Source organism: Balaenoptera acutorostrata, chromosome 6 (assembly GCF_949987535.1).
Source record: "Balaenoptera acutorostrata chromosome 6, mBalAcu1.1, whole genome shotgun sequence".
Taxonomy (NCBI): domain Eukaryota; kingdom Metazoa; phylum Chordata; class Mammalia; order Artiodactyla; family Balaenopteridae; genus Balaenoptera; species Balaenoptera acutorostrata.
In genome coordinates, this window is record NC_080069.1 from 105,967,095 (window position 1) to 105,992,388 (window position 25,294).

Below are 25,294 nucleotides of genomic sequence, written 5' to 3' on the forward strand. Positions count from 1 at the left end.
TTTTGGGAAATTAGGCAAACTAAATAGAGATATTGTGTGTCTTGCTCAGTGGTACCCAGAACAATGCCTGGCACTCGGCAGGCACTCGGTGTCGATCTTTTGATGAATAAATGAATAAATTAATTTTTAGTAGCCTGCTTGCTTGATGCTCACTTGTCTGGTGAATGAGGATCCTGCCTGGGCAGCATCAGCTGCTTATTCCTCAGTCACTGCTCCGCTCGTGTCCCCAAGCACTCCACCTCTGCCTCTGGCAGAGCATGAAGGCAACTAAGTCCTGGGATCCGAGAGGCCCCCAGCAATTTGGCAATGTCTGCTGAAATTAAAATTGCACCCATATTCTGACTCGGGAAGTCCACTTGTAGATAGGCAGGGTGTGGCAGGTACCCGGCACTGTGGCTGTGACCGTCCCAGCAAGGCCTGTGAGCAAGAGTGGGAATTCCCCTTACATGTCCGCGAGCGGAGAGAGGCAAAGGAAAAAAAGAGCCTTCCTATTACAATACATGGAGGTGTACGCACCCCTTAAAAAGAAACCAGACAGGGGAGTGTTCTGGCATGAGGTGAATGCCAAGGAACTTTGCTGAATGAAAAAGCAGGGTGTCCAACGGAATAGAACAGGTTCCCTTTTGTGTAAATGCACAGTGCACACATCTGTCCATACCTTTCTATGGAAACGTACACAAGGTTAGTGCTTCCCTAGACCCCCCCGGAAATCTCGAGTGATGGTGCTGGGGGTGGCAGCCAACGTCTAGTGAGCGGCCATCATGTGTCCGGCAGTTGTGTACACTTCACACCGATTTTCTGATTAGAGCTTTACACAATCCCATGAAACAGTATCATCTGTTTTTTACAGAAACCTAAGGCACAGAGAGGTTAAACACCATAGCGAAGATGACCTAAAAAATCGGAGACACCTGGCTTAGAGCTCAGGGAGCCTGATCCCCAAACCGATGCTCTTAACACAGTGCACGTATCATTTTTCATTAAAACAAGTCCCTAAGAAATTTCTGGTCCAAATATTTCTTCATCCACCGGGTCCCGCGACTGTCAGACATGGGCTGGACCTCAGAGGCAAGCCGCTGCTCTCACGACGGGGAGACCGAGGCTCCGAGGGGGGCGGGAACTCATTCCGGCCGGGGCGCTGCCCCCCACCCCCACCCCCACCCCCACCCCCACCCCCACCCCCACCCCGAGCCCCAGAAGCGACGCACGTGGTGGGCGAGCGCGGAGGCGCTTCCCGGCGTCCCGGGAAAGAGCCCGGCTGACGAAAGGCAGCTCCCAGCTCGGCTCCGAAGCGGGCCCGGGAGCCGGCTTCCGTCTGGGCCCCGAGGCGAGCCCGGCGGGCGGCTCCTCCCGGTGGGGTGACCGCGCGGGGCCGGCCCGGCCCGGGGGCGGGACCCGGGAGGGCGGCGCACGGCGCGGGCGGCGGGCGGAGCGCGGGCAGCGGTGCCCCGAGGCTGCGGCGCTGTGGGGCGGCGGTGCCCCTCGACCCGCGTCCCCGGGCTCCCCGGGCGGCGGTGAGGGCGGCGACGGCGGCGCGGACGGGTGAGTGTGCGCGGGCCCGGGGCGCGCGCCCCTGTGTTTGCGCGCGGGCCCGGGCGCGGGCGGCCGCGAGCCCCGATTTGAGCCGCGCGGGTCCCGCGCTGCCGCCTGGGCGCCCGTGTCTTAGTCTGGGATGGGCGCCGCGGGCCGCGTCCGCGTTCTTCCTGCGCCTTTGGGCCCCATGTCCCCCTATCGTGCGTGGGAGCTGCTCTCGGGCGGCTCCTGGGAGCCGGTGGGCTTGGGACAGTGGGAGTGATTTCGGGGTGAGGGAGGCCCAGAGGCAGCAGACCCGGGAGGAGACTTGAGGGCAGAACCTGAAGCTAGACTCAGCCGCCCAAGGCCAAGGCCAAGGCCAGATGCGGCGGAACATCCCTTGCCCGAGTGAGCTCGGTTCCGTTGTGGCTCCATCCCCCACCTGGCTCCTTGACCTTGGATAGTTCTCTTTCGTTTATGGGTTTCAATTTCCTCATGTGGAAAGTGGAGAGCTTGGAGCCATTGTCTCTCAAGGCTTTTCCACCCCGAAACTTATGTGACAGACCCTCTGTGGTCCCTTGTTGGGACTTTCCAGTTTAACAAAACAAAACCTGACTTGTAAAAACTGTAGGATTCCCCCTCTCCCCCAACACACACGAAGGCACACACGCACACCCCTCAGTGAGGCACAGGGCCTCCTGGGGAAGCTGGGCACTCAGTGTCTGCAGAAATGGAGACCTTTGCTCAGCGGGACTTTTAGGATATCTTCCTTTGCAGAGGCTTGCCACTCAGCTCAAAACGATGGATAACTGGAAGGTCTGGTTAAGTGGAATCAGCAGTGGGAGTTAAGGAGCCGGGGAGTGGATGACCCGTTAGCTACAGGAACCTCAGGGCTGTGCTCGCTCCCTGGCTCTGACTCCACCCTGGTGCCTCTCCCTCCCTCCCTTGCCCCCTAGGGCTAGTGCAGGGCTGAGTGGGGTGGCAGGTCAGGACACACTGATGGGTGATGGGTCAGCACCTGCCCTTGGCCAGTCTTGCCAACACCCCTCCTGCCCTCTGCAGCCTCCAGGTTGGATGAGGGGCTGCAGGGTGAGTGCAGAGGCTGCCCTGATTGGGCCCATCCTGGCCTCTGGTTTGTACCTCTCCCTACTTGGTAGCCCCTTCTCTTGCTCTACCTTTGCCAAGCCAGGAGGCTCTTTCCCTGCTCCAAGAAGCCTCCTGAAGAACTCTTCCCTCATTCCAAGGTGCTGCCGGCTCCCTCTGACTGCCTTCTTTGGTCATTGTTTGTTATTTCTCTTTCTCTGAGTTTGTCTTTCCCACCAGATGGTGGTACCCAGCAGGGAGGGCTGAACAAGGACTTAGGATTTTATTTCTGGTTTTATAGTTTAGCAAGCACAGGGCCTGGCACTAGAAGGTTCTTAGGGAGTGTCTGTGGAGTAAAAATAATGATTGCTATATTCCTTTTTGCCCCGTGCTGCTCTCGAGTGATTTAAGTATGAATTCTTTAAGCCTCACAACAGCCTCGTTACATTATTCCCATTTACATGTGTAGAAACTGAGGCAGATACAAGTCACTTGCTCCAGGTCGTACACGTGGGAAGTGGCAGGACTGTGCAGGTTGCTTTTATCCATTACACTAAATGGCCTTCAGGTGAATGAATTCTCCTGGTTGGGACTTTGTGGAGGCTAATTGGGCCACCTGGGGTGCTGGGAGTTCTTCTTCCCAAAGACAATGTCTAGTTGTGGGATTTTGCAGCTCATGAACCTTCCATGCAGTCTGGAAGGACGTCTGTGCAGCTCCAGCTTGTGGGTGGTCCCTCCTGCCTGGAGGAGGGAGGGTGGGCTCAAGGACCTTTCTGAGATTCCAGTACAGCTTCTCTGGGCAGGTTCCTAGCTATGATGTCCCTGGGTTCCTGGTCTGGAAAATAGATCCAAGGATTCTGTTTGTCTCCTGGGCCTAAGATATAATCAGGTGAGGCAGGAAAGGGCCTCAGTTATTGCTAAGTGCAGGGCAGACATCCTTGGGCTGTTGTTGTTGCTTTCGTGCCTCTTGGGGGTACAAGATAAGAGGGAGGAAATAAGGGGTGATATGACTGACTGGTACTCAGTGATATTTGGGAGTGCCTGCTGTGCGCCAGGCTTGGGCTAGGTGAGGGGAGATGGTCCCTGCCCTCCCACAGCTTGGCAGCTCAGATGCCAACTGGAGCTTGTTACTAGATCACACCTGGGAAATGCAGTCTCCCTCAACCCAGTCTTTTTTAAGGCGGTTTAAGGAAGAGGCTCAGCGATAGCCAGACCTGGGTGCTGAGGTTCAGGGGCATGGGAATGATGGGCTTGGATTCTGGAGCTGGATGGCCTGGTCCATCTCCTGTCTCCACAGCTCCCAGCCATCCCACCTTGGGCAGGTCATGTCACATCTTTGACCCTCTGTTTTCTCTCCTGTGAAATGGGAAAAACCTGTGAGGAAATGGGCCTTATGATGAGCAGGGTACTGGATGCCATACTTATGTTTCCTTGTGTTATCCCCACAGCAGCTATGCCAGATAGGCCTCCCTGAACCCATTTTACAGATGAGGTCAGAAAGACTCAGGGAGTTAAGTACCTTGACAGTGAATGCCCCAGAGCATGTGAGGGCTGAGTGAAGGTTCAAATCTAGGTCTTTTGGTGCTCAAGTCCTTGCTCTTTTCTTTTCATAACATTTTGCTGCTTTGTATAAACAAGGCTCCCCACGATGAATATACCTATCCTGTACTCAGTCAGGAGGGGAAATCCCAGATGCCTGGGAGTGGGACCTGGTCAGCTCGTGAGTTCTCTGTGGGTCCCTCGATGTGTCTGAGCTGGAGAAGATCCAAGACCAGAAGGAAGTCTCAGCCAAGGCCTTGGAGGGTTTTAGCTCTTCCCCCTCACTCCTGAGAACGATCCTCAGCATGATCAGCAAGATCACAGTCCAAGGAAAGACTCTGGGTGGCTCTCACTGGTCTGGTGATAGCTTTGGCCTTGAGAGCCCGAGGAGCCTGGCCTGCCCAGGACCAGGCCTGAAGTTCTTTCTCGTGATGTTGTTTTCTGAAGGCAGGCGAAGCTGAGCTGGCTGCTCCAGGATGCACCACAGCTCTGAGAAGGGGAAGTAGAAGTCCTGCTGGCTCTGCTATGGCGTGTGAACCGCAGATGGACCCCGGCGGGGAGGCCGGCCCCTTGCCCACCTCCTCCCCTGGGTGGAGCACCCTGCCTGGCGGGAGCCCTCCTGGCTGGGGACAAGGTAGGATCATGACCCTCAATTCCTTCCTCCCCTGTCCACCCAGGATGCTGAACTGGACTTGCATAGTATGATTGAGGGGAGGGGAGTGGAGGGGCATCCTTAGATGAGGGTGGGCATTTGGGGATGTGTTTCCAGGCCAGTTTCTGTCATTTCTACCTATTCTCTCTGTCGCCAACTCCTTAGATTGCCCTCTGCCAGGATCCCTGCTGTAGCTTCCTAGCACCTCTCCTCCTTGCCTCTTCTGTTCTCTGCATGGTGTCTCAGAGAGATTTTTTAAAATGCACAGCCAACCAAATCACTTTCTGTTTCAGTGTTTCCCATTAGGCTTAGCATGAAGATCTATCATTCACCAGCTTGCAAGGCCTGCCTAAATGGCTCTTGCTGACCCTGTTCTCTGTTCCTGCCATGCTGCCCTGCCCCAGGACCTTTGCACCTGCTGTCCCTTCTGTGTGTTATGCCCTTTCCCTGCCTCCTTTTCCCTGCTTAATTTCCATCCATCCTTCAGAGCTAAGTTCAGATATCCCTTCCATGGGGAACCCTCTCCTGATGGCCCAGCCTAAGCCGGGACCCTCTGCTATATTCCTGTTTCTCCCTATAGCAATTACCAGTCTATAATTAAATAATTACCTGTGTAATAAAGTGTTAATGTCCAGTTTCCTCACTAGAATGTAAGCTCCATGAGTGCAGGGGCCCTGTTTGGCTTTGTTCATCACTGTGTCTATAGTACTTAGCACACGGCTTGGCCCGTAGTATTATTATTATTTTTAAAATTTTATTATTACTTATTTTATTTATTTATTTTTGGCTGCATTGGGTCTTTGTTGCTGTGTGCGGGCTTTCTCTAGTTGTGGTGAGCGGGGGCTACTCTTCGTTGCGGTGCACGGGCTTCTCATTGCAGTGGCTTCTCTTGTTGCAGAGCATGGGCTCTAGGCACCCGGGCTTCAGGAGTTGTGGCTCATGGGCTCTGGAGCACCGGCTCAGTAGTTGTGGCACACGGGCTTAGTTGCTCCGCGGCATGTGGGATCTTCCCGGACCAGGGCTCGAACCCGTGTCCCCTGCATTGGCAGGTAGATTCTTAACCACTGCACCACCAGGGAAACCCTTGGCCCATAGTAGATGCTCAATAAGTATTCTGTTGAATGAATGAATGAATGAATGAGTGGCTGGGCATAGGCAAGGGGAGATGGCATTTTGCATTGTGGCTTGTTTCTTAGATGATTTAAAACTTTAAAACAAGGGTTCCTTTTATGACTACTGTTATTAGGAAAGCAGTTCACATACACACACACACCAGTAGAATGAAATGGAATGGAATAATTTGCTTTTAACTCTTTGAAGATATTGCTCTACTGGTTTTTGGCAAGCCAGTTCTTGCCCCTTCATAGGAAATAGCTCCCTGTACACACACACACACACACACACACACACACACACACACACACTTAGCCTAGGTGTAAAAACAAGTATTTCTAAGTGGAGGACTTGCAGTTCTCCCTTTGAGGAACAGATGAGCGAGATTATTGCCAAGAATCCAGGAACTCATGGTTTGAAAGGGAAACAGAGACACTATGAAAAGTCCTCGCATTGCTCAGGCAAACACTGTCCTCAAAGTGCAAAGAGCCAGGCTAGGGGAGCGGTTCACAACCTCCACGCCTGGGGTCCATCTCAGCGTGGGTTTTCTGCTCTGTGCTGTGCAGTGGAGGGCTAGTCTGAGGCTCCGCACAGCACGACTGCCTGCATTTTGTATGCTACCCTTTCTCTTCACTTCTTCTCTTCTTACTTTCATTTCCCCTGGTACCACCAGGCAAGCTGGTTCTCCTTTCAGAGGTTCAGTTCCCTTTTCCATTGTAATGGTTTTCCACCTTCTAGGAGTCTTGGAGGATTAAATGGAATCACGACCGTGAGCCTAAGCCCGTGCCTGGTGCCTAGGATGGGCTCAGTCCCTGGAAGCTATTCTTATCATATTTTATTGTTCTGTTTTATTTTGGTCTTGATCTTCTTTTTGTCTGTTTTCCCTCATTTGCTTATTTTTAAATCTAATTTTATAATTTTATCTTTTCATATTTTATTTTATGAAGCCACCTTAAATCCTTTCTGGAACAAGGTGTGGGAAGGTAAAAACCAACACAGCTAAACTGGTGTGCCTTTATGGTAACTTAGGAGCTTTGACAAGCTGGCTTTTAAATTATGACAACAGTAGCAGCCAGTCATTCAGTACCCATTTTGCACCAAGCGCTTAATTTTCATCATCTTAATTATTTGCAAAATCCTCTGTGGTGGATATAATCATCCTCTAAGGGGATGGCCAGGGATTAAATTGTTTCTTCAAGGTGCTCTGTTAGTGAGAGGCTGAGTTACCATTTGAACCCCAAACCATCTGGCTTGTGCTTTCCCCACCTCATTTATACATGAAGCATTTATTTAGTGCCTACTGTACACCTGGCACTGAACCCAGCTTAGGGGATTCAGTGATGTGCAAAACCAATGTGGGAGTATAGAGTCTGATGGAGACAATGGACTTTAATCAAGTAATTGCATACACATGTGCTCATCTTTCATAAGCATAAAGGAGAAGAGCATGTAGTTATGGGCAGGTTTATCAGACAGATTTGATCTGCTACGAGTTTAGAATGTCAAGGAAGACTCCCTGGGCAAGGGATTAATGAGCTGGAACACAAATGGTGACTTGGATATAACGGAGTGAGGCTAGGTGGATGTGTCCTAGGGAGAGAGCCGGAAGAGCACGCGCAAAGGCCCTGGGGTGGGAGAGAACACTACATGTCCAAGGAGCAAAGGAGGCTGGGGTGGCAAGACACAGAATGAGGCTGAGCCTTCAAGGTGAGTTTGGCAGGAGGCTGGTTCTTCGAAGGGCCGGGGGAGCTTGGTAAGGAGGTTGGTTTTTGCCAGAGGACTGGGAAGCTATTGAAAGTTTTACTCAGAGAATTTGTATTATCTGATTCGTGCTCTGGCTGCTGTGTGAATGCATTGTAAGAGGAAGAGCAGGTTGGAGAATCCAGTTAGGAGACTACGGCAGGTACAGGGAGAGGTGAAGGGAGCCTGGCCTAGGGTTCTGATGAAGATACCAAGGGGTGCACGGAGCTGAGAGAGATTTTGTTGGCCCAGGTGGCAGGGCCCAGGGATGGACAGGGTGAGGGGTTAGAGGAGCGCTTGGTGGGCCAGGGATTCCCAGGAAGGCAGAGCTAGTCATTTTGCTATAAGACTCAGGGATTGCCCCGAGCTGGGCCCTGAGCCAGCAGGTAACATGTTCATGGTTTAATCCCTTCAGTCCTGCCTCCTCTTCTGAGCAACAGCTACAGAAAATGTGCTGAAATATTCAGCTCCCAGCCCTGCGTGGCTGAACGCTGGGACCCTGGAATCCCAGGGCTGGACTGCCCCTCAGCAGCTGCCCTGGCTGCGCACTGGTGGCTCCCTGGGCCTCGTACGTGACGGAAGGAGATCTCGGTCCTTTTGTTCAGTTTCTCTACTCAGAAAGGAAGTCGGTTTGGCTTCTTTCTGCTGCCCTTCCTCCCTGGTCCTGAGGGGATTTCACTGTAGCTGGCCTCCCCCGGGTCTCCTGGTCTGGCTTCATTGCAGCCCTGCAGGGCAGGAGTTTTGATAGCCGTTGTGACAAGCCTGAGATTATGTGTGTTTCTGAGGTATGACTTCACTCAGTATATGCTTTCAAAATGTTGAGCGAGTGCAGAGACACTGGGGAGGGCTTGCGCGTAAGTCAGCGGATTAGTTTTCTGTGACTGTTGTAACAGGTGCCACTAACAGTGGCTTAGCAAATGCAGTTATTCTCTTACAGTTCTGTAGGTTAGAGGTCTGACACTGGCCAGACTGTCGGCTCACAGTCTGACAGCCCTGGTCAGCAAGGCTGCATTCCTTTAGGAAGCTCCAGCGGAGAATCTGTTTCCTTTTCTTTTCCAGCACCTAAAGGCCACCCACAGTCCTTGGCTTCTGAAGGCTTAAACCATTTTTTTTTTAAATTTTATATTTATTTATTTACATGGCTGCGTCGGGTTTTAGTTGCGGCGAGCGGGCGGCACACAGGCTTCTCTCTAGTCGTGGCGCGCGGGCTGTAGAGCACGTGGGCTTAGTTGCCCCGTGGCATGTGGGATCTTAGCTCCCCGACCAGGGATCGAACACGCATCCCCTGCATTGGAAGGCGGATTCTTAACTATTGGACAACCAGGGAAGTCCCCTTCCGCCATTTTAAAGCCAGTAATGTTCCATCTCTCTGTACCTTTCTTCCGTAGTCACATCCCTCCTGGCTCTTCTGCTGCCTCCCTCTTCCACTTCTTTTTTTTTTGCTGCGCTGCGTGGCATGCGGGATCTTAGTTCCCTAACCAGGGATCGAACCTGTGCCCTCAGCAGTGAAAGCATGGAGTCCTAACCACTGGACCGCCAGGGAATTCCCTCTCTTCCACTTTTGAGGATCCTTGTGATTACAGTGGGCCCACCCAGATAATCTAGGATAATCTCCCTATTTCAGGCCAGCTGATTAATACCATTAAGTTCACCTGCAACCCCCATTCTCCTTTGCCATGTAAGATAACGTATTCACAGGTTCTGGGGGTTAGGGCGGGGACATCCTTGGGGGTTCACTGTTGTGCCTACCACATTGTTACCTCTTACTTAGACTCCGAGCGCACTAGGGATGTAAGTTGTTTGGTTGCGCTTCCTTTGCCATCCTCGAATAAATGTCTGCTGGATCATCTCCTCAGTGCAATTAGTTGTTCAATCTCTGTTTAAATCTCCCTTGTGAGGGGGAGCCCACTACCTCCCAGACTGTGTGTGGACAGCTCACATTCTTGGGAAGTTCTTCCTTTTATGGTCTCAAATAATGTCCTAATAGCCTCCGGCCTCCGTTCTGTCTCCTGGGAGCTTTCTAGTCAAGTCCAGTCCTTCTCCCGTAGGGGTTTGAGGATGGCAAGTCCCTCCTCGCCATGAGAATGTTCTCAAGGCCAGAGGAGGTGATGCCATCAAGGTCTGGGCTCACCCGAAGTCCTTATCGCTCAGCCAGATGAAGCTTGTGGTCTGCTTTCAGAGCTCCACAATGGCCAGGTCCTCACCGTTCTCCGGATTGACAATACCTGTGCACCCATCTCCTTCGATCTGGGAGCCGCCGAAGAACAACTGCAGACCTGGGGCATTCAGGTGAGTGCTGACTTTATTGAGTCCTTAGTACTTTTTCTTCCGTCCATCCATCCATCCACCTACCTGTCTGTCCGTCTATCTATTCTATCATCCAATTATTCACAACATTTTTATTAAACACCTACCCTGTGCTCAACATGGTAGGGGATATAAGGAAGATGTCCTCTCCTTCCAATTAATTCACTTAACAGATGTGTGTTTTGGGGTGTCCACCCTGTGCTGGCCACTTAGGCGGTCACTGAGTACTACAGAGGTGACTAGGTCCCCGTGCCTGGCATCACACTGCTCACAGAGCCCAGTGGGTGAGATAGACATGCGTCAGGTAAAGCAGAACAGTATGGTATAAATGCTGCAGTAGAGGGATGCACAAGGCATTGAAGACATTCACGGAGAAAATGATAAACTCAGCTCGGGGAGCAGTGGTTATGAAAGTGTCCGCCTTAAAACTAAAGCAGCCAGTTATTATACTGGCAAAATGGGTTTATTCAGTAATAGCAGAAAGTTGCAATTCGGGACAAGCATGCTGTAGTAAAAACTGGGCAAGTCTGGAGAAACAAAGGAAAGGACCATTCTTTTACAGAGGTAAAAGAGAAGTTGGGAGGGGTTCTTATAAACAAAGAGGCCAGTGGGGGAAACTGGGGGTTCGAAGTGTAGTGGCTTTTCATTGGCTGAGTTGTGACAGCCTGTCATTGGCTGGGCTATTGCCAGGCGAGGAGACAATCTTCCTTCCTCCTGCTGAGGTAGTAAAAGGCAGAAACCGACCTTCTTCCTGTTGGAGATGCAAGGTGATTCTCTTCCTGTTTGGAGTCTGCAGATGACAATGAGTGGTAGGGCATGAGAGCACCTCCTTCTGGCCTTCCCAACTCCGGGATAAATGAGGTTTCCTTTATTCATTCTCACAAAAGCTTTGCAGAGGAGCAGATCCTTGATCTGGGCTCTTGAAGGAAAAAAAGGAGTTTGCTGGGTGGACAGGAGGAAGGGCATTTTAGGAGAAGGAACTGCTTCTGCAAAGGGAAGGGTGCATGAATTCATTAGATAATAATGCAGTACCTTCAAGCATAGTGATTCGAGGCATAGGCTTCACGGCGGTTCACAGATCTGGATGCAGATCCAGCTCAGCTGCTTACTGCCTGGGTGACGTTAGGCAGGTGACTTAACCTCTCTGAGCCACAGTCTCATTATCTGTAAAACGAGGGCAATATTAATACCTATTACACAGGGTTTTTGTGTGGATTAGGAGAAGTAGTGCTCGAGGAACACTTGCACTGGCCCTGGCACATAGTAAATGTTCAATAAATTGTGGTATTGCTATTAAGTTCTGGTTCTTGCTCTTCTCAGATCCTCCAGCATGATTAGGCCTTCATCTTCACTGCCCAGGGAGGATTATTTATGGATGAGGAAGCTACATGGCTAATTTTACCCTGAAGACTTGAGAGTTTACTCCTTTAAAACAGAATTGCATTATGGTTTAAAACAACATTTTATCACCATTAAAGGGAAACTTTTCAAGTTGACAGTACTAGCCCCACATCAGCACATGAGCTGGTTTTACTTCCCACGCTTCCTTTCAGCCTTTGTACAAAAGAACATTTTTCTTAAACAGTTGTCTTCAGATTGGGTTTTCTTAACTGATGAACAGTTTACATGTTGTTCTATCATGTTCCTAAATATCATCTCTAATGATTAGATTCTGTGTTCTTAAGCAGTCCATTCTCATAGGACCTTTGCTCTATGACATTTTTTGTTTGGGCAGGAAGATGTGAATTTTCAGTATCTTGGACTGTATTCATAGTTATTGATGGTACAGTTTGAGAATAACACTTGTGTATCAAGTGTTCACTATGGAACCAGCACCGGGCTTGTGTACACATACACTTAGACACACGTATCTATCTAAGTAAGAGAACAGCGGCCCCCAAAGATGTCCAGATAATATGTATATACATACTATACGTATATTTATTGTAAATATTGTATATGTATTATCTTATTTAATATGCCTATCACCTCTACAAGGTGTACTTTGATTATCCTCATTTTATTTTATTTATTTATTTTTTAAAATTTATTTATTTATTTATTTAAGGCTGCATTGGGTTTTCGTTGCTGTGCCCGGGCTTTCTCTAGTTGCGGCGAGCGGGGACTCCTCTTCGTTGCGGTGCGGGAGCTTCTCATTGTGGTGGCTTCTTTTTGTTGCGGAGCACGGGCTCTAGAGCGCAGACTCAGTAGTTGTGACGCACGGGCTTAGCTGCTCCACGGCATGTGGGATCCTCCCGGACCCGGGCGCGAACACGTGTCCCCTGCACTGGCAGGTGGACTCCCAACCACTGCGCCACCAGGGAAGTCCCAATGCTCATTTTAAAGAGGAGGAAGCTGAGGAGAAGTGGGGTTACTTGCTCCAGGTCACACAGCACACGAGGGGCAGGGCCAAGGTTTGGAGACCCAGGGCTGGCTGACTCCACGGCCTGCACCTTAACCATTAGGCTATCCTGGGTCTGCTGTGAGGTGCTGAGCCTTGGGCGACAGGGATCCCTCTCCTGGATGTCCTCCTGCGTCTCGAGCTGTCCCACGTCCCCAGTGGTGCCTGTCCTCCTCTGAGCCGGAAGCTGCACCCTGTGACTGCCACGCAGTGCTCCATGCTCCTCATTCTGCCTTTGCGGGCCGCCAGGAATGCACCTCATCCCCCTTCCACGTGATAGCCGCGTGAACTGGCCACAACACGCTTGCTGGTGGCAAGGAGTGGGGCGTGGCTCTCCGTGGCTGACGGGTCTCTTTCCCTTGGGTGGCCAAGCAGGTCCCGGCTGAGCAGTACAGGAGCCTGGCTGAGAGTGCCCTCTTGGAGCCCCAAGTGAGAAGATACATCATCTACAACTCGAGGCCTATGCGGCTGGCCTTCGCTGTGGTAGGAGCGAGGGAGGCCCCTGAGGCGCCGCTGCATTCGGCGTAGTGCCCTGGGGCCTGTTGGCGTGGGTAACGGGTTTGGGGGCTGGTGGCTGGGCTGCCTGGGAGAGAGCAGTACACCTGGACCTGGGTTTGGTATAAGAGGAGATTCATGGGGGAGAGTTGTAACCAGCTCCCCATGTAGAGGATGGGAGGCAGGGTTTATTAAGGGCAGAGCTGGGGGATTGGGAATCTGCAGACCCACCACTGAGGCTCTGGACTCAGGGTCTGGCTTTGTCAAGACTTTCCTCCTCTCTGGAACTTGGTTTCCCCATCTGTTCAACAGACTGGTCTGTTTCGGCTCTAATCATATATGCGCGTGTGTATACATATAAACATATGTATACACCTATATATATACATAAACACACACAGGCATACAGAATATGGCACGGCCAGTGTTGGAACCCAGGCACTCCGGTTTCCGCATCTGTGCTCTTAACCACTGTGACCTGCCACTCCTCTGTATGTATAAATGGTCAAAAAGCACTCTTGACTCCCATGTTCTGCTTCTAGGAGGGGAAGGGATGGCAACTGGCAGTTACTGATTTCCTAAGAAGTGCTAGGCTGTTACATAGGTTATCTTATTAACCCTTATAACAACACTGTGAAGTAGGTATTATTATCCCCATTTTACGGATGAGGAAACTGAGGCCCAGAGAGTTGTTACAACTTGTCCAAGGCCACCTAGCTGTTGAAGGATCAACGTGGGCTTCCGATTCAAGTTTATCCCAAGCCCCCTGCCCTTTTCTGTTTTATTTGAATTCAGAGTAAGCAAGGATTTGGAGTAGCTATTCTAACCCCTTGCCTCTCCCTGTGCTTTTGAACAAGGAACAAGGGCCCATTCTCACAGACCACCCCAATCTCCCGCCCCCATCAGTCTCTGACTGGCCCTGTGAGCTCTCGCATCCATGGAGGGTGTCAGAAGTGGCCAGGGTGTCCCTTGGAATGGAGCTGCTTCGTGTGAGGACTGGTGCTCCTGACCGTGCCCTTTCTCTGGCTTCTCGCAGGTGTTCTATGTGGTGGTGTGGGCCAACATCTACTCCACCAGCCAGATGTTCGCCCTGGGGAACCACTGGGTGGGTGTGCTGCTCGTGACCCTGGCTGCCATGAGCCTGACCCTGACTCTTGTGCTCATTTTCGAGAGACACCAGAGGAAGGTAAGACATCCGGGGACTCCAGCCACGCTCCCTCCAGAAAGGCTGTGTGGACAGGAGAATCCCAAGTCAGATTTTTCTTTTACCTGCTTCAAAGAATTTCCCCAACCATGAAAATTCACCCTGGCCCACGTGCCCAGTGACTAAAAGAAATCAAATCACACGTGTGATTAAATCCTTTCTGTTTTTCTCTCTAATCCCTGTGGGTTGTTTTTCTGGAAGCAGGCTGTGTTTTGAGAGAGCCTGGGAGTGGGGAGGATGGCACTTTGAGGCGACTGAGCCCTTCCGTGCACCTCCTCTGCCTGGGTTCTCGCCACAGCCCTGTGAGCGAGGGTGTTTCCTGGACCCACCTCACAGCACAAGGTACCTGGGGAGAGGTGGATGGACTCTACCTGGTGTGTGGTTGACAGTTGTGTCTCATTTAACCCCAGTAACGAGCTCTGAGGCAGAGAGTGGGTGGGTGATCAGGGAGTTTAGGTAACTTGTCCCAATCCCACTCTGAGTGGCAGAGTGGAGGTTCAAAGCCTGAACCCTCTGATTCCTGATCTCATTCACAAAGGAGATCGATACCTCCTGGCTTAATGTATGGTTTGCTGATTATCTTCTGCTTCTTCAACATCTGTTTTTTGTTACTGTTGAGCACTTCATATGTGGTAGGTCATCTACTAAATGCTTTACATGCATTAACTCATTAAACCCCCCAGTAAATCTCTGGGTAGAGGCTTTTATGTTCATTTTGCAGGTGAGGAACCCGAGGCTCCGAAAGGCCCAAGAAGTAGTCCAAGGTCATGCTGCTAATCAATGGCAGAGCTGGAATTCAAGGCCAGGACGCTCAGATTCCAAGCCATATTCTCAGTCAATACCCAACTGTACTGGTGTTCTGTGGCTGTAACAGATAACCATAAATGTAGTGGCTTAAAACAACAGAAATGTATTGTGTTACAGTTCTGTAGTTTAAAAGTTTGACAGGGCTGGGCTGCCTCCTTTCTGGAGCCTCTAGGGGGGGAATCTGTTTCCTTGTCTTTTCCAGCTCCTGGAGGCCACCTGCGTTCCTTGGCTCATGGCCCCTTCCTCCATCTTCAAAGCCAGCAGTGGTGGGTTGAGTCCTTCTCGCATTCTTGACTCTGAGTCTTCTGTCTCCTTCTACTTTCAAGGCCCCCTGTGATTACATTGGGCTGTCTAGATAATCTGGGACAGTCTTCCTATTTTAAGGCTAACTAATTAGCAACATTAATTCCATCTACACCCTTAATTTTTCAGTGCCAAGTAACATAAATTCACAGGTTCTGGGAAGTAGGATTTACACATCCTTGGGGGACCCTTATTCTGGCAACCACCCCTCCACTGTCTTTCCAGCTGCTTCAGAAGCTCCCCCAGCACCTGGCACAGAGCTGGACTTTGAGATCTTTAGCAAACACTCCACTCTTGCGTCACTCAGGAGGAGAGGGCGAGATGTTGGGAAATGTGGTCAGGGTTTGGGGGGTATGAATTCCATTTAGTGCCTGTGCTCACAGGGACAAATAGGAACGTCATGGCTTAATCATTCTGAAAGGATCTTTGTCAGGCTTTGCGATGAGGCTGACAGAATAATGCTGCCCTTGGGCTCTTCTGAAGCTCTCATGGCCCCTGTGTTTGGCCTATATAAAAAAATCAATGGAGCTGGCTGCTTCTGCAGCAAGAACCTTCTCTTGGGGAGGGGGAAGAAGCAAAGTGCACTGCTTTATCAGGAGCAAGCAAAATATCTGGCACCTGGCAGGTGCTTCAGGGAGGCAGTTCAGGGAATGGCTACTGTGGCTCTCTGCCTCCTTCCTCCCTTTCTTCCTTATTCAGCTGGCATTTATGAAGCCTCCACAAGTGCCAGGGGATGTGCTAGGCACAGGGCACAGAGACAAACAAGACCCTGGATCTTTACGCGTAGGTGCAGCGTGGAGGCCCCAGGTACATAATAGCCTTTCTGTCATCACTGTTTGTTGATCCCCTCCAGAATCCTTTACTTTCTCATATGACCATCGTTTAATGAGCACTTATTATGTGTTCTGTGTTTGGGGCCTGATATCCATGCCCAACAACAACCTCACAAGGAGGCAGGGTACCTCTGCCATTTGCTAGCCCCGCAACCTGGGGTGATTTATTATTTAACCTCTCAGGGCCTTAGTTTTCTCATCTGTACAATGGGATAATAATTTTAGCTCCCTCATAGGATTGTTGGGAGAACTAAATGACTTAATACACGCAATGTGCTTATAATCTTACTTTGTGTTACATAAATGCTCACTATGTATCGACTGTTATGATTATTTACTCTTCACTAGTGGTGAAACCAAAGCTCAGAGAGGTTAAGTAACTAGTCTGTGGTCACACAGCCTCGCTCGGGTCTTCCTTTGAGCCTCAGCTCAAGGACTTCTTTATCCTCAGATCCCTCATCTCTCAGGACCATGCAGGTCCCCCTTCCTGACCATTGTCACTCTTACTGTTTGTGTCCTACCAGCATCACATAGCATCCTTGAGAGCCTCAGCATTTGTACACACTGCCTTGTTTTCCCCTTGTTTGGGTCATTATTAACCTTTTTCAAGATCAGAAGGCTTATGAAGGCAGGCAAGACTCTGTCTTTTATCCCCTATAGAGTAAAACACATCACTAGGGTATGTTGAAAATTCCTAAAAATATTCGTTTGTGGCCAACATGGTACAGTGGAAAACATGGTGTCTTCCGTTCAGTATCGTCATCATAAAGGTATTACTAGGTGACATATATCGAGTGTTCATTCTTCCAGGTGTCCTACGTGAATTAACTCATTTCATCCTTATTCTAACCCTTATTATTAGGGGGTGTTATCTCCAATTTGGACGTGAGGATGTGGAGGCAGAGAGATGGTGACTTATTTGCCCAGGGTTATATAGGTAGTTAAGAGATGGAGTCAGGACCTGAAATCTTGGTGATAGGGGTTTCTGAAAGGGTGAACACCCTTGCTAAAGTTCTAGGCAAAACAAAATATAATCATCCCTTGATGTTCATAATACAGGCAGACCTTGGAGATACTGTGGGTTTGGTTCCAGACCACCGCTATAAAGCGGATATCACAATAAAGCAAGTCACACGAATTTTTTGGCTTTCCAGTGCATATAAAAGTTATATTTACACTATACTGTAGTCTATTAAGTGTGTAAAAGCACTATGTCTAAAAAAAGCAATGCAGATACCTTAGTTAAAAAATAACGCTGGTGGAAAAATGGCGTCGATAGACTTGCTTGACTCAGGATTGTCACAAACATTCAATTTGTAAAAAAAAAAAAAAATGCAGTATCTGTAAAGCGCAATAAAGTGAAACGCAGTAAATGAGGTATGCCTTTAGTGGCATTCCTGGAAAATTCAGTGTATTTTAAAACCTATTTACAAAACACTTTAGGTTTATATGTAAAATGGAATTAGGTTGGCCAGTCAGAGAATTATGAATAGATTTTTTCACATGTGCTCATGCCCAGTGGGACATTTGGGGTTCAGGTAGGCTGGGGGACAGTTCTTCCACGTGCAGGATTCTCTGTCATGGGACGTGGCCTACAGTGGAAGGCATGTGTTTAGCATCCCTGGTCCTCGTCCCTAAATGCCAGCATTGCCTGTCCCGTGCCTGTGACAACCGTAAGGGCCTTCTCACACATTCAAAAGCTCCCTACGGGGTCCTTCCTGTTTTGGGGACCATTGTCCTCGATTGGGTTGCCTTCTAATTGCATCTGAAAGTCCTTGTAGGGTCTTTTAGAGCTTTGGGTCCTGTCACCCTTCCTGTCCTCTCCTCCCCGGTCTGCTTAGCACCTACTTTGTCATCCATGGCGTCATTTGGTTCTGGTGGGAGATGGATTCCCAGAGCCCCCCCTCGGAGGGCCAGTCACTGGGTTAGGTAGTATGGAAAGTAGGTGCTTTATTTCCACAATCGATGCTCAGAGCTCTCCAGCCCCCTCCTCTCGCAGATATGTGTGGCCCCCGACTGTCCCAGGCACCAGGTCAAGTGCGTCACACACACAATCTCAGTTCAGTCTCACCATGTTCCTAAGGGCCGGAGACACTTTTTATCCTTCTTCAACAACTGAAGAAAGCAAGACTCAGAAGGGACACATATGTCCAGGGCCACACCGCCGGGAAGTAGCAGAGCTGGGCTTCACTCGAGGCTCTCTGACACTGTTGAATTTATTGTCCCAACAATGCCACAGTCTGTCTTACAGGGGAGACAATGGATGTGTCTTGGAGACCAGGATTGTCCCGTGGTGTCTCGGGGAGGGACAGTGTGTGGTTATTGCCCAGGCCCAAGAGCTCCCCGGCGGCATGGAGGTTGGGCCATGGGGCTGGCGTTTGTCTTACAGGCCAACGCCAACACGGACCTAAGGCTGGCAGCTGCCAACGGAGCCCTCCTGAGACACCGGGTGCTGTTGGGGGTGACAGACACGGTGGAAGGCTGCCAGAGTGTGATTCAGGTACTGTGTCACGGAGTGACCTCTCCAGTGGACCCACTTTGGGGCTGGGCTCTCCCAGTCTGTGCAGTGTCCCCCGGAGTCTGCTAACGGAGATGGCGTCGGCAGCCCTTCCTTCCTCTCCGCTCCAGTGTTTCTTTCTGGAGACTCCTCTCTGGGTGGTAACCAGCAGCCTAGAACCTCCATGAGGCGGGGCTGGAAGGGAAGCTCGGAGACCATCCAAGCCACATTCTTCATTCAACATTTATTCAGCAAAGAGATGGGGCCTCCTCTATTTCGAGCCTTCAGTACCCAGATGAGGTCCCTGGGGAGGCAGGTCAGACCCTGAGGGCCTTGTCCTCCTGGTGTAGCTGTTTTCTTGGCCCCAAGGCGATGGGGAGATCTGAAGTGACTGAAAGGAGGTCACACAGTGGGTCTGGGAGACAGCTGGGCTGCTTGAGGCCCAGGGCGCCTGATCCTGGCTGGGCTTTGCCTGGGAGGATTGATAAATCTCCTCAGCACCATGTTCGCATTCTTAGCTGGTGAGGAGCCCAGGGTGTGGGTACAGGTGGGCCCCCAGTGGGCACAGGGTTTGACACTTTCCAAATCTGCACACGAAGCCACTTGTCTACCAGCCATCCAAAGGAGACCCCGTCGTGCGGGGGGACTCTGGGAGAGAGCAGAATGGCATGCTCACGCCGGAGACCGGGATGAATCTGGTCATCCCCAGAAGGGCAAGCCTCCAGCGAGGAGGCAGGAGGTGAGGCCGGTCTCAGAGATGGAGAGTTCAAGGTCTGGTGGGCTTTGGCCTCAGCGGTCATGGCTGCTTCTCTCCCCAGCTCTGGTTTGTCTACTTCGACCTGGAGACCTGTGTGCAGTTTTTGTCCGACCATGTTCGAGAAATGAAGACGAGCCAAGAGGTGAGATACCTTAAGCGAAAAACAAATCAAAAAAATAAACCAGGAGGCTAAATTGTATAGATTGCATTACCTCAGTGTTGGAACAAGTGTCTAAGGAAAGGTTACTTGGAAGGAAGAATACCTCTGTGGAATCATGGTTGTTTTTGCCTAGGGAATTATGGCTGTTTTTCTCTTCCTTTTTAAAGAATTTTTTTTTAAATAGAATTATTTATTTATTTATATTTAATTTTTGGCTGCGTTCGGTCTTTGTTGCGGCGAGCGGGGGCTACTCTTCGTTACGGTGTGTGGGCTTCTCATTGCAGTGGCTTCTCTTGTTGTGGAGCACGGGCTCTAGGCACGTGGACTTCAGTAGTTGTGACACGTGGGCTCAGTAGTTGTGGCTTGCGGGCTCTAGCGTGCAGGCTCAGTAGCTGTGGGGCACGGGCTTAGTTGCTCTGCGGCATGTGGGATCTTCCTGGGCCAGGGCTCGAACCCCTGTTCCCTGCATTGGCAGGCGGATTCTTAACCACTGCACCACCAGGGAAGTCCTCTTTTCCTTTTTAACTAGTTGCATTTTCCACATTTTCAACAGTGAATATAAATTTTATCTATAATAATAATAATAAATAACAGTGAGAATATATTTCATTTATAACAACAACAATAATAAAGATTCTGGCAGAGGAAAATACCGTATATTTAGATGACTTTCACTTGTTTGAAATCCTGAATGTTCTGAGAAAGAACGGGGAGAGTTTGCTCCACTTCCACAAAGGAGGAAACTGAGGCTCTGAGAAGCCGCATAGCTGGCTGGTGATGCCAGGTTTGGAGCCCAGCTCGCCTGTCCTTGAGCCCTGTGCTTCTTCCCTGGGATCCATTTTCAGGGCCCCGCAAGTGCTGTAGTTGGCTTTGAAGTCAGGATTGTGGCTTAGCCCTGATCCAGACCCATTGGTTCCTGTGTGGCTTTGGGCAATTCCTTTGAGCTCCAGTTTGTTCATCTGCAACATATGGGTAAAGATTCCCATGTCCCAGGCTGCTTTGAGGAGCAGATGAGAGCGTGGAAGGAAAAGTGCTTCTGACCATACTTTTGCAGGAATTATCTGATCTCTCCAGTGTGGCTCAGCTCCAGAGTCTCCTGAGGTCAGCATCTGAGTCTGTAGACGGTCTATCCGTCCTCTGTGGGTCTGCGGCTCAGGGAACCACCTGGCGTCCTACATCCACCTAACTTAGGACACCGCCGAGTCCGTCTCTGTTTCCTTTGCAGTCCTTGCTGAGAAGCAGATTGAGCCAGCTGTGTGTTGTCATGGAGACTGGGGTGAGCCCCACGGTAGCCGAGGGGCCGGAGAACCTGCTGGAGGAAGCTCCTCTCCTGCCCAGCAGTCCTCGTCCCACGGAGAGGCCACTCATGCAGACCGAGCTTCGCCAGCTTATTCCTGAGGCTGAGCCAGAGGTAACAGGCACCTGGGCCAGTCAGGCCCCCTCCTCCCCCACCAGGTGTTTGCATAGAGTCCGTGTGGGGCTCTCAAGTTCTAGATTCCTGGGGACATGCCTTTACTGGGTTGGTAGGGACCATACACCTCTTCTAGCCTAGTAGTTTTCAATATTCTTTTCCTCACCCCAGCACTTTAAAAGATAGCTTAGAGGAATCATTTTATACTTATTGGGTGCCCCCGCACCCCATTTAAAAAATATCTTGGTATTCTTTTGTGTAGTTGTATTGGATGTGTAGTTGCATATTGATGGATCATAGCCTACCTACCCATGAACATGTTGATGAATATTTGGGTCATTTTTAAATCTATCAATCAATCTATCATCTCTCCATCCATCTCCTTAAATGGCAGTTGGATATTTAAATCTTGTATGCATCTCTGTTGAATTCCATTTCCTCCTGCTCCAGAGTTCTGTTGGGTCCTGCCACCCAAGCTGTCTGTTGGGTATGGTCAAGAGCTGGTAGACCAGAAGTCTGGTAGTGTGGTTTGCGGCTTGTGCAACCCTCTTCTCACCATGAGGACAGACCCACTGTCTGGGAGACATGCAGCGAAGGGCGACCTCCAGCAGGGTGTGATACAGGAGAGCACTTGCATTTTCTTTTTAGCCAGTAGATTTGGGGATTAAAGGTCCAAACCAGCTCAGACTTTCCCTTTTGTGTGGATGGGGAGTGGGGGGGGCCTGCAAATAGGACCATTATGAGAGAAAATGATAAATATATTAATCTCTTCAAAGACCTGAAAAGATTGATAAGATCACATTCTTTCTTGTGCATGCATGTCTGGGTTTATGTGAAATAGCTTATTAACTATGATGGGTCTTTTAAATTATTTTTTCAAATTCATTCAAACCAATAGTAATACAATTTCCTGTCATGAATATCAAGTCTCAGTGTGTGTGCACATGTTTTTAAAGTAGCTGCCTTTATAAAATAGCAAAGGAAAATACAAGCAATGCCCAAGTCTCAACCTGGGCCAGACTGTCATATTTCAGGAGGAACCCAGTGTATGCGAAGGGCGGGGAAATAGTTATAATGACCTTTTAACATTTTTACAGGTTTTTATCATGCATAAAATTCTTTAGCTTATCCTCTGAAGTATAGATTATTTTCCCTTCTTCCTTGATGGGTGAAATAAGCTTCCAAGAGGTCAGCTGACTCACCCAAGTTCACAGAACAAGGGAGAATGTGGCAAAGTCCAAGGCAGAAACCAGCCCTGTGATTCTCAGGAGGCCAATTTTCTTGTCACAGTTCTTTGCTTCTTATGTTATCAATTTTAGAATAAATGGGCGGGAAGACCAATCTGAGTTAGTAAGTGGTAGGCTGTTTGAACTTTTCAACATTTTTCTAGCACAAAGGATAACTCCAAGGAAACACGGATCCTACAGAGCTAGGTGGAGTTTCTGCTTTTTGAATAATGATAATGGTAGTGATATTGATGGCATTTATTGCACATTAGGTATTGGGCTTTCTATCCATTAGTGCCTTTAGTCGTCACTCCAGCTCAACCAGAAAGGTCCTGTGATTTTCTGTCTTTTACTGATGAGGAAGTGGGCTAAGCAAGGTGAAGTGACTTTGCTCAGGGTCCATCCCAGGGTGGCTGAGCTGACATTCCCATTTGGCCCTTTTGATTTGAAAGCCTATTCTTGATCCCTAACTGTACTGACATAAACAGGCTGGGTGTAACCCACACTTTACTTCATTACCTTCAGACTGGACACAAGTACTGTGAAAGACTTCCATGCCCTACAAAAGAAACTGGAGCATCTTTGCCGGAATCCCAACTGCCAGACAGGTGGATGGAACTTTAGAGACCAGATGCGTTAAAAGCATGCATTAAATACAATTAAAAAAAATTTTTTTCCTCTTTTTCACTTTTTAATTTTTTTCACTGCAGTAAAATATACATAGTATAAAATTCAGCGCCTTAACTATTTTTAAGTGTACGATGCCGTGGCAGTTAGCGCATTCACATTGTCGTGCAACCATCACTACGTCCTCCTCCAGAACTTTTTCATCTTCCCAAATTGAAACAACATACCCATTAAATACAAATTCTTTTACCTTACCCAGCCCCTGAAAACCACCATTCTACTTTCTGTCTCTATGAATTTATTGCTCTCGGTGCCTCATATAAGTGGAATCATACCGTATTTGTCTTTTTGTGATAAATCCAGTTTTTTTTTTTTTTAATTTTTTTATAGACTTTTACTTTTTTTTTAAAAATTATTTGTTTATTTATTTATTTATGGCTGTGCTGGGTCTTCGTTTCTGTGCGAGGGCCTTCTCTAGTTGCGGCAAGCGGGGGCCACTCCTCATCGCTGTGCGCGGGCCTCTCACTATCGCGGCCTCTCTTGCTGCGGAGCACAGGCTCCAGACGCGCAGGCTCAGTAGTTGTGGCTCACAGGCCCAGTTGCTCCGCGGCATGTGGGATCCTCCCAGACCAGGGCTCGAACCCGCGTCCCCTGCACCGGCAGGCAGACTCTCAACCACTGCGCCACCAGGGAAGCCCGATAAATCCAGTTTTGATAAGCACTTTTAATATAGGAGTACTGTCTGAAGCAATTCATCAGGTACTACTGTGTATGACTTGAAGAATCCTGCCGTCAGAGGGGTATTCCCCCAACCCTGCCTCCATTTACTGGTGATTTTCTTCAAGTGCATTACCTTGACCTCATGTACTTTACAAAATCACAGACACTTGAAACTGGAAAAATGTGTGTGTGTGCGTGTGTGTGTGTGTGCACAATTGGCTGGTATAAACCAATGGTAATTTCTCTAGTGCTTTGAGGCTCCCTAGCTTTTTTGTGCATATTATTATCACCTATTAGCAGTTAGGTTACCACCTCAGAGATGAGGAAACTGAGGCTGCAGGAGCCCCACAGAGCTTGAAAGCTGGAGTTCCAGACCAGTTCAGGCATCTTGCAGTTGTCCCGGGTGAGGGCCTTGCCAGGTTCTTCCTAGTGAGCATTACTGCTGGTCCAGGGGTGTAAGGACCACTTGGTGTACCCCTCATGCTTCAGACACTTTCCTGTGGCCCTCACTCTGCTTCCCTACCTCTTCCAGGAAATGGCCCAGCAGCTGCTGGCAGTGTTTGGTGGCTACTACATCCGGCTCCTGGTGACCTCTCAGCTCCCCCAGGCATTGGGCACACGACACACGGACTCTCCAAGGATTCCATGCCCCTGCCAGCTCATAGAAGCCCACATCCTGGGCACAGGGTGCTGCCCATTCCTGGCCAGGTGACCTAGGGACGAAGGTACTCATCTTCTTCCAAGGCTGAAGGTGAGAAGTCAGGGAGGCCTCAGGAGCCCATGGTGGCCGACGGTGAGCCCTAGGCGAGGGGAGCAGCATCTGGGGGCACTCTGAGGCTGTCCGTCATGTCAGCACTGGGAATACTGTTCTCACTCCAGGACCCTGCGCAAGAATGGCTTGTCGACATCCCACACTGACCCCTGGCCTTTGCAGAAGCCGATGGTCCCACTCTGAGGTGCTTTCTGTGCTGCTGAGAACTGTGGGTGTGGATGAAAGGGCCACCCGCACATCCCTTTCATTGTCTGGAGAGCCCAGGAAATGTGAAGATGACCAGACCGGGCTGAACGTGTGTCCAAAGCTTGGTCTCAGGTGATGCTCCTGTCCCCACCCCCTTCTTGTCAGATGGAGACTCAAGACACTGCTCTTTGTGGCATTGCCTTGGGCCCCTTAGATGATAAGAAGCCTCTTCCCAATCTGAAGTGAAGAAGTAAATTCTCAGAATGTTCTCTGTTTTTAAGTTGTTTTTTCCCTACATTTTCTGAAAAACGATGGCGCTTGGGCTTGTATGCTAGCACACAGGCCTTCAGGAGTAGGAAACAAACAGCCTGTAGCTGCTAATGGGAATATTTGGAAAAGACCAATCCTGTCTGATTGGAGGACATATTTTGTTCAAAGGCATGCTTGCTCGTGGGTATGGTTTCCTGCTGCAGATGGAGAATGGCAGTTTGTTCCTTAACACTAACACTCCTGGAGTGAAGCGTAATCTGTCACTTGTGGAATTCCATGAAGAGCTCAGAGGCTGCCAGGTGCTCTGCGTCTGAACAAGTTTGAAGACCCATTGTTCCCTAGGCCCAAATCCAAAAGCCCTAGCCTGGCATTTAAAGGCTCCCCAGCACCTAAGACCTGGCTTTCATCTGCAATTTTGGCTTCATCGCCCATAAAAATCCTTCATAGGTTGAAACTCTTTTCCTGGACTGACACACCTGTTCCTGTGTATCTGCTGGATTCCTATGCATGCTTTTGTAAAAAAAAATTTTTTTAATTGAGGTATGATTGATGTAAGATATATACAAGGTTCAGGTGTACAACATAGTGATTCACCATTTTTAAATGTTATACTCCACTTATAGTTATTATAAAGTATTGACTGTATTCCCTGTGTTGTACAATATATCTTTGTAGCTTA

At 49.6% G+C, this 25,294-nt stretch overlaps 1 protein-coding gene across 5 annotated transcripts; it reads left to right on the top strand.

Moving 5' to 3' along the window:
• The first annotated feature begins 1,383 nt into the window (after positions 1–1,383).
• TMEM268 (transmembrane protein 268) lies at positions 1,384–25,294 on the top strand. 5 transcript variants are annotated; one of them, XM_057549056.1, is made up of 10 exons: positions 1,384–1,542; positions 4,582–4,768; positions 9,819–9,928; positions 12,720–12,830; positions 13,879–14,028; positions 18,379–18,489; positions 19,305–19,385; positions 20,629–20,814; positions 23,920–24,138; positions 24,267–25,294. In XM_057549056.1, the coding sequence occupies exons 2-9, from the start codon at positions 4,660–4,662 to the stop codon at positions 24,097–24,099; spliced, it is 1,038 nt and encodes a 345-aa protein (XP_057405039.1). In that variant the 5' UTR covers positions 1,384–1,542; positions 4,582–4,659; the 3' UTR covers positions 24,100–24,138; positions 24,267–25,294. The 5 variants fall into 5 exon arrangements, with proteins under 5 accessions (XP_057405039.1, XP_057405038.1, XP_057405041.1 ...); XM_057549055.1 differs by having other exon boundaries at positions 23,920–25,294; XM_057549058.1 differs by having other exon boundaries at positions 12,723–12,830; positions 23,920–25,294.

Excerpts from the sequence above, each read along its gene's own strand:
- TMEM268 (XM_057549055.1), top strand. The coding sequence starts at position 4,660 with ATGGCGTGTGAACCGCAGATGGACCCCGGCGGGGAGGCCGGCCCCTTG. Across the intron at positions 4,769-9,818 it reads CCCTCCTGGCTGGGGACAAG|AGCTCCACAATGGCCAGGTC; the intron begins GTAGGATCATGA and ends GTCTGCTTTCAG. Across the intron at positions 18,490-19,304 it reads GCTGCCAGAGTGTGATTCAG|CTCTGGTTTGTCTACTTCGA; the intron begins GTACTGTGTCAC and ends TTCTCTCCCCAG.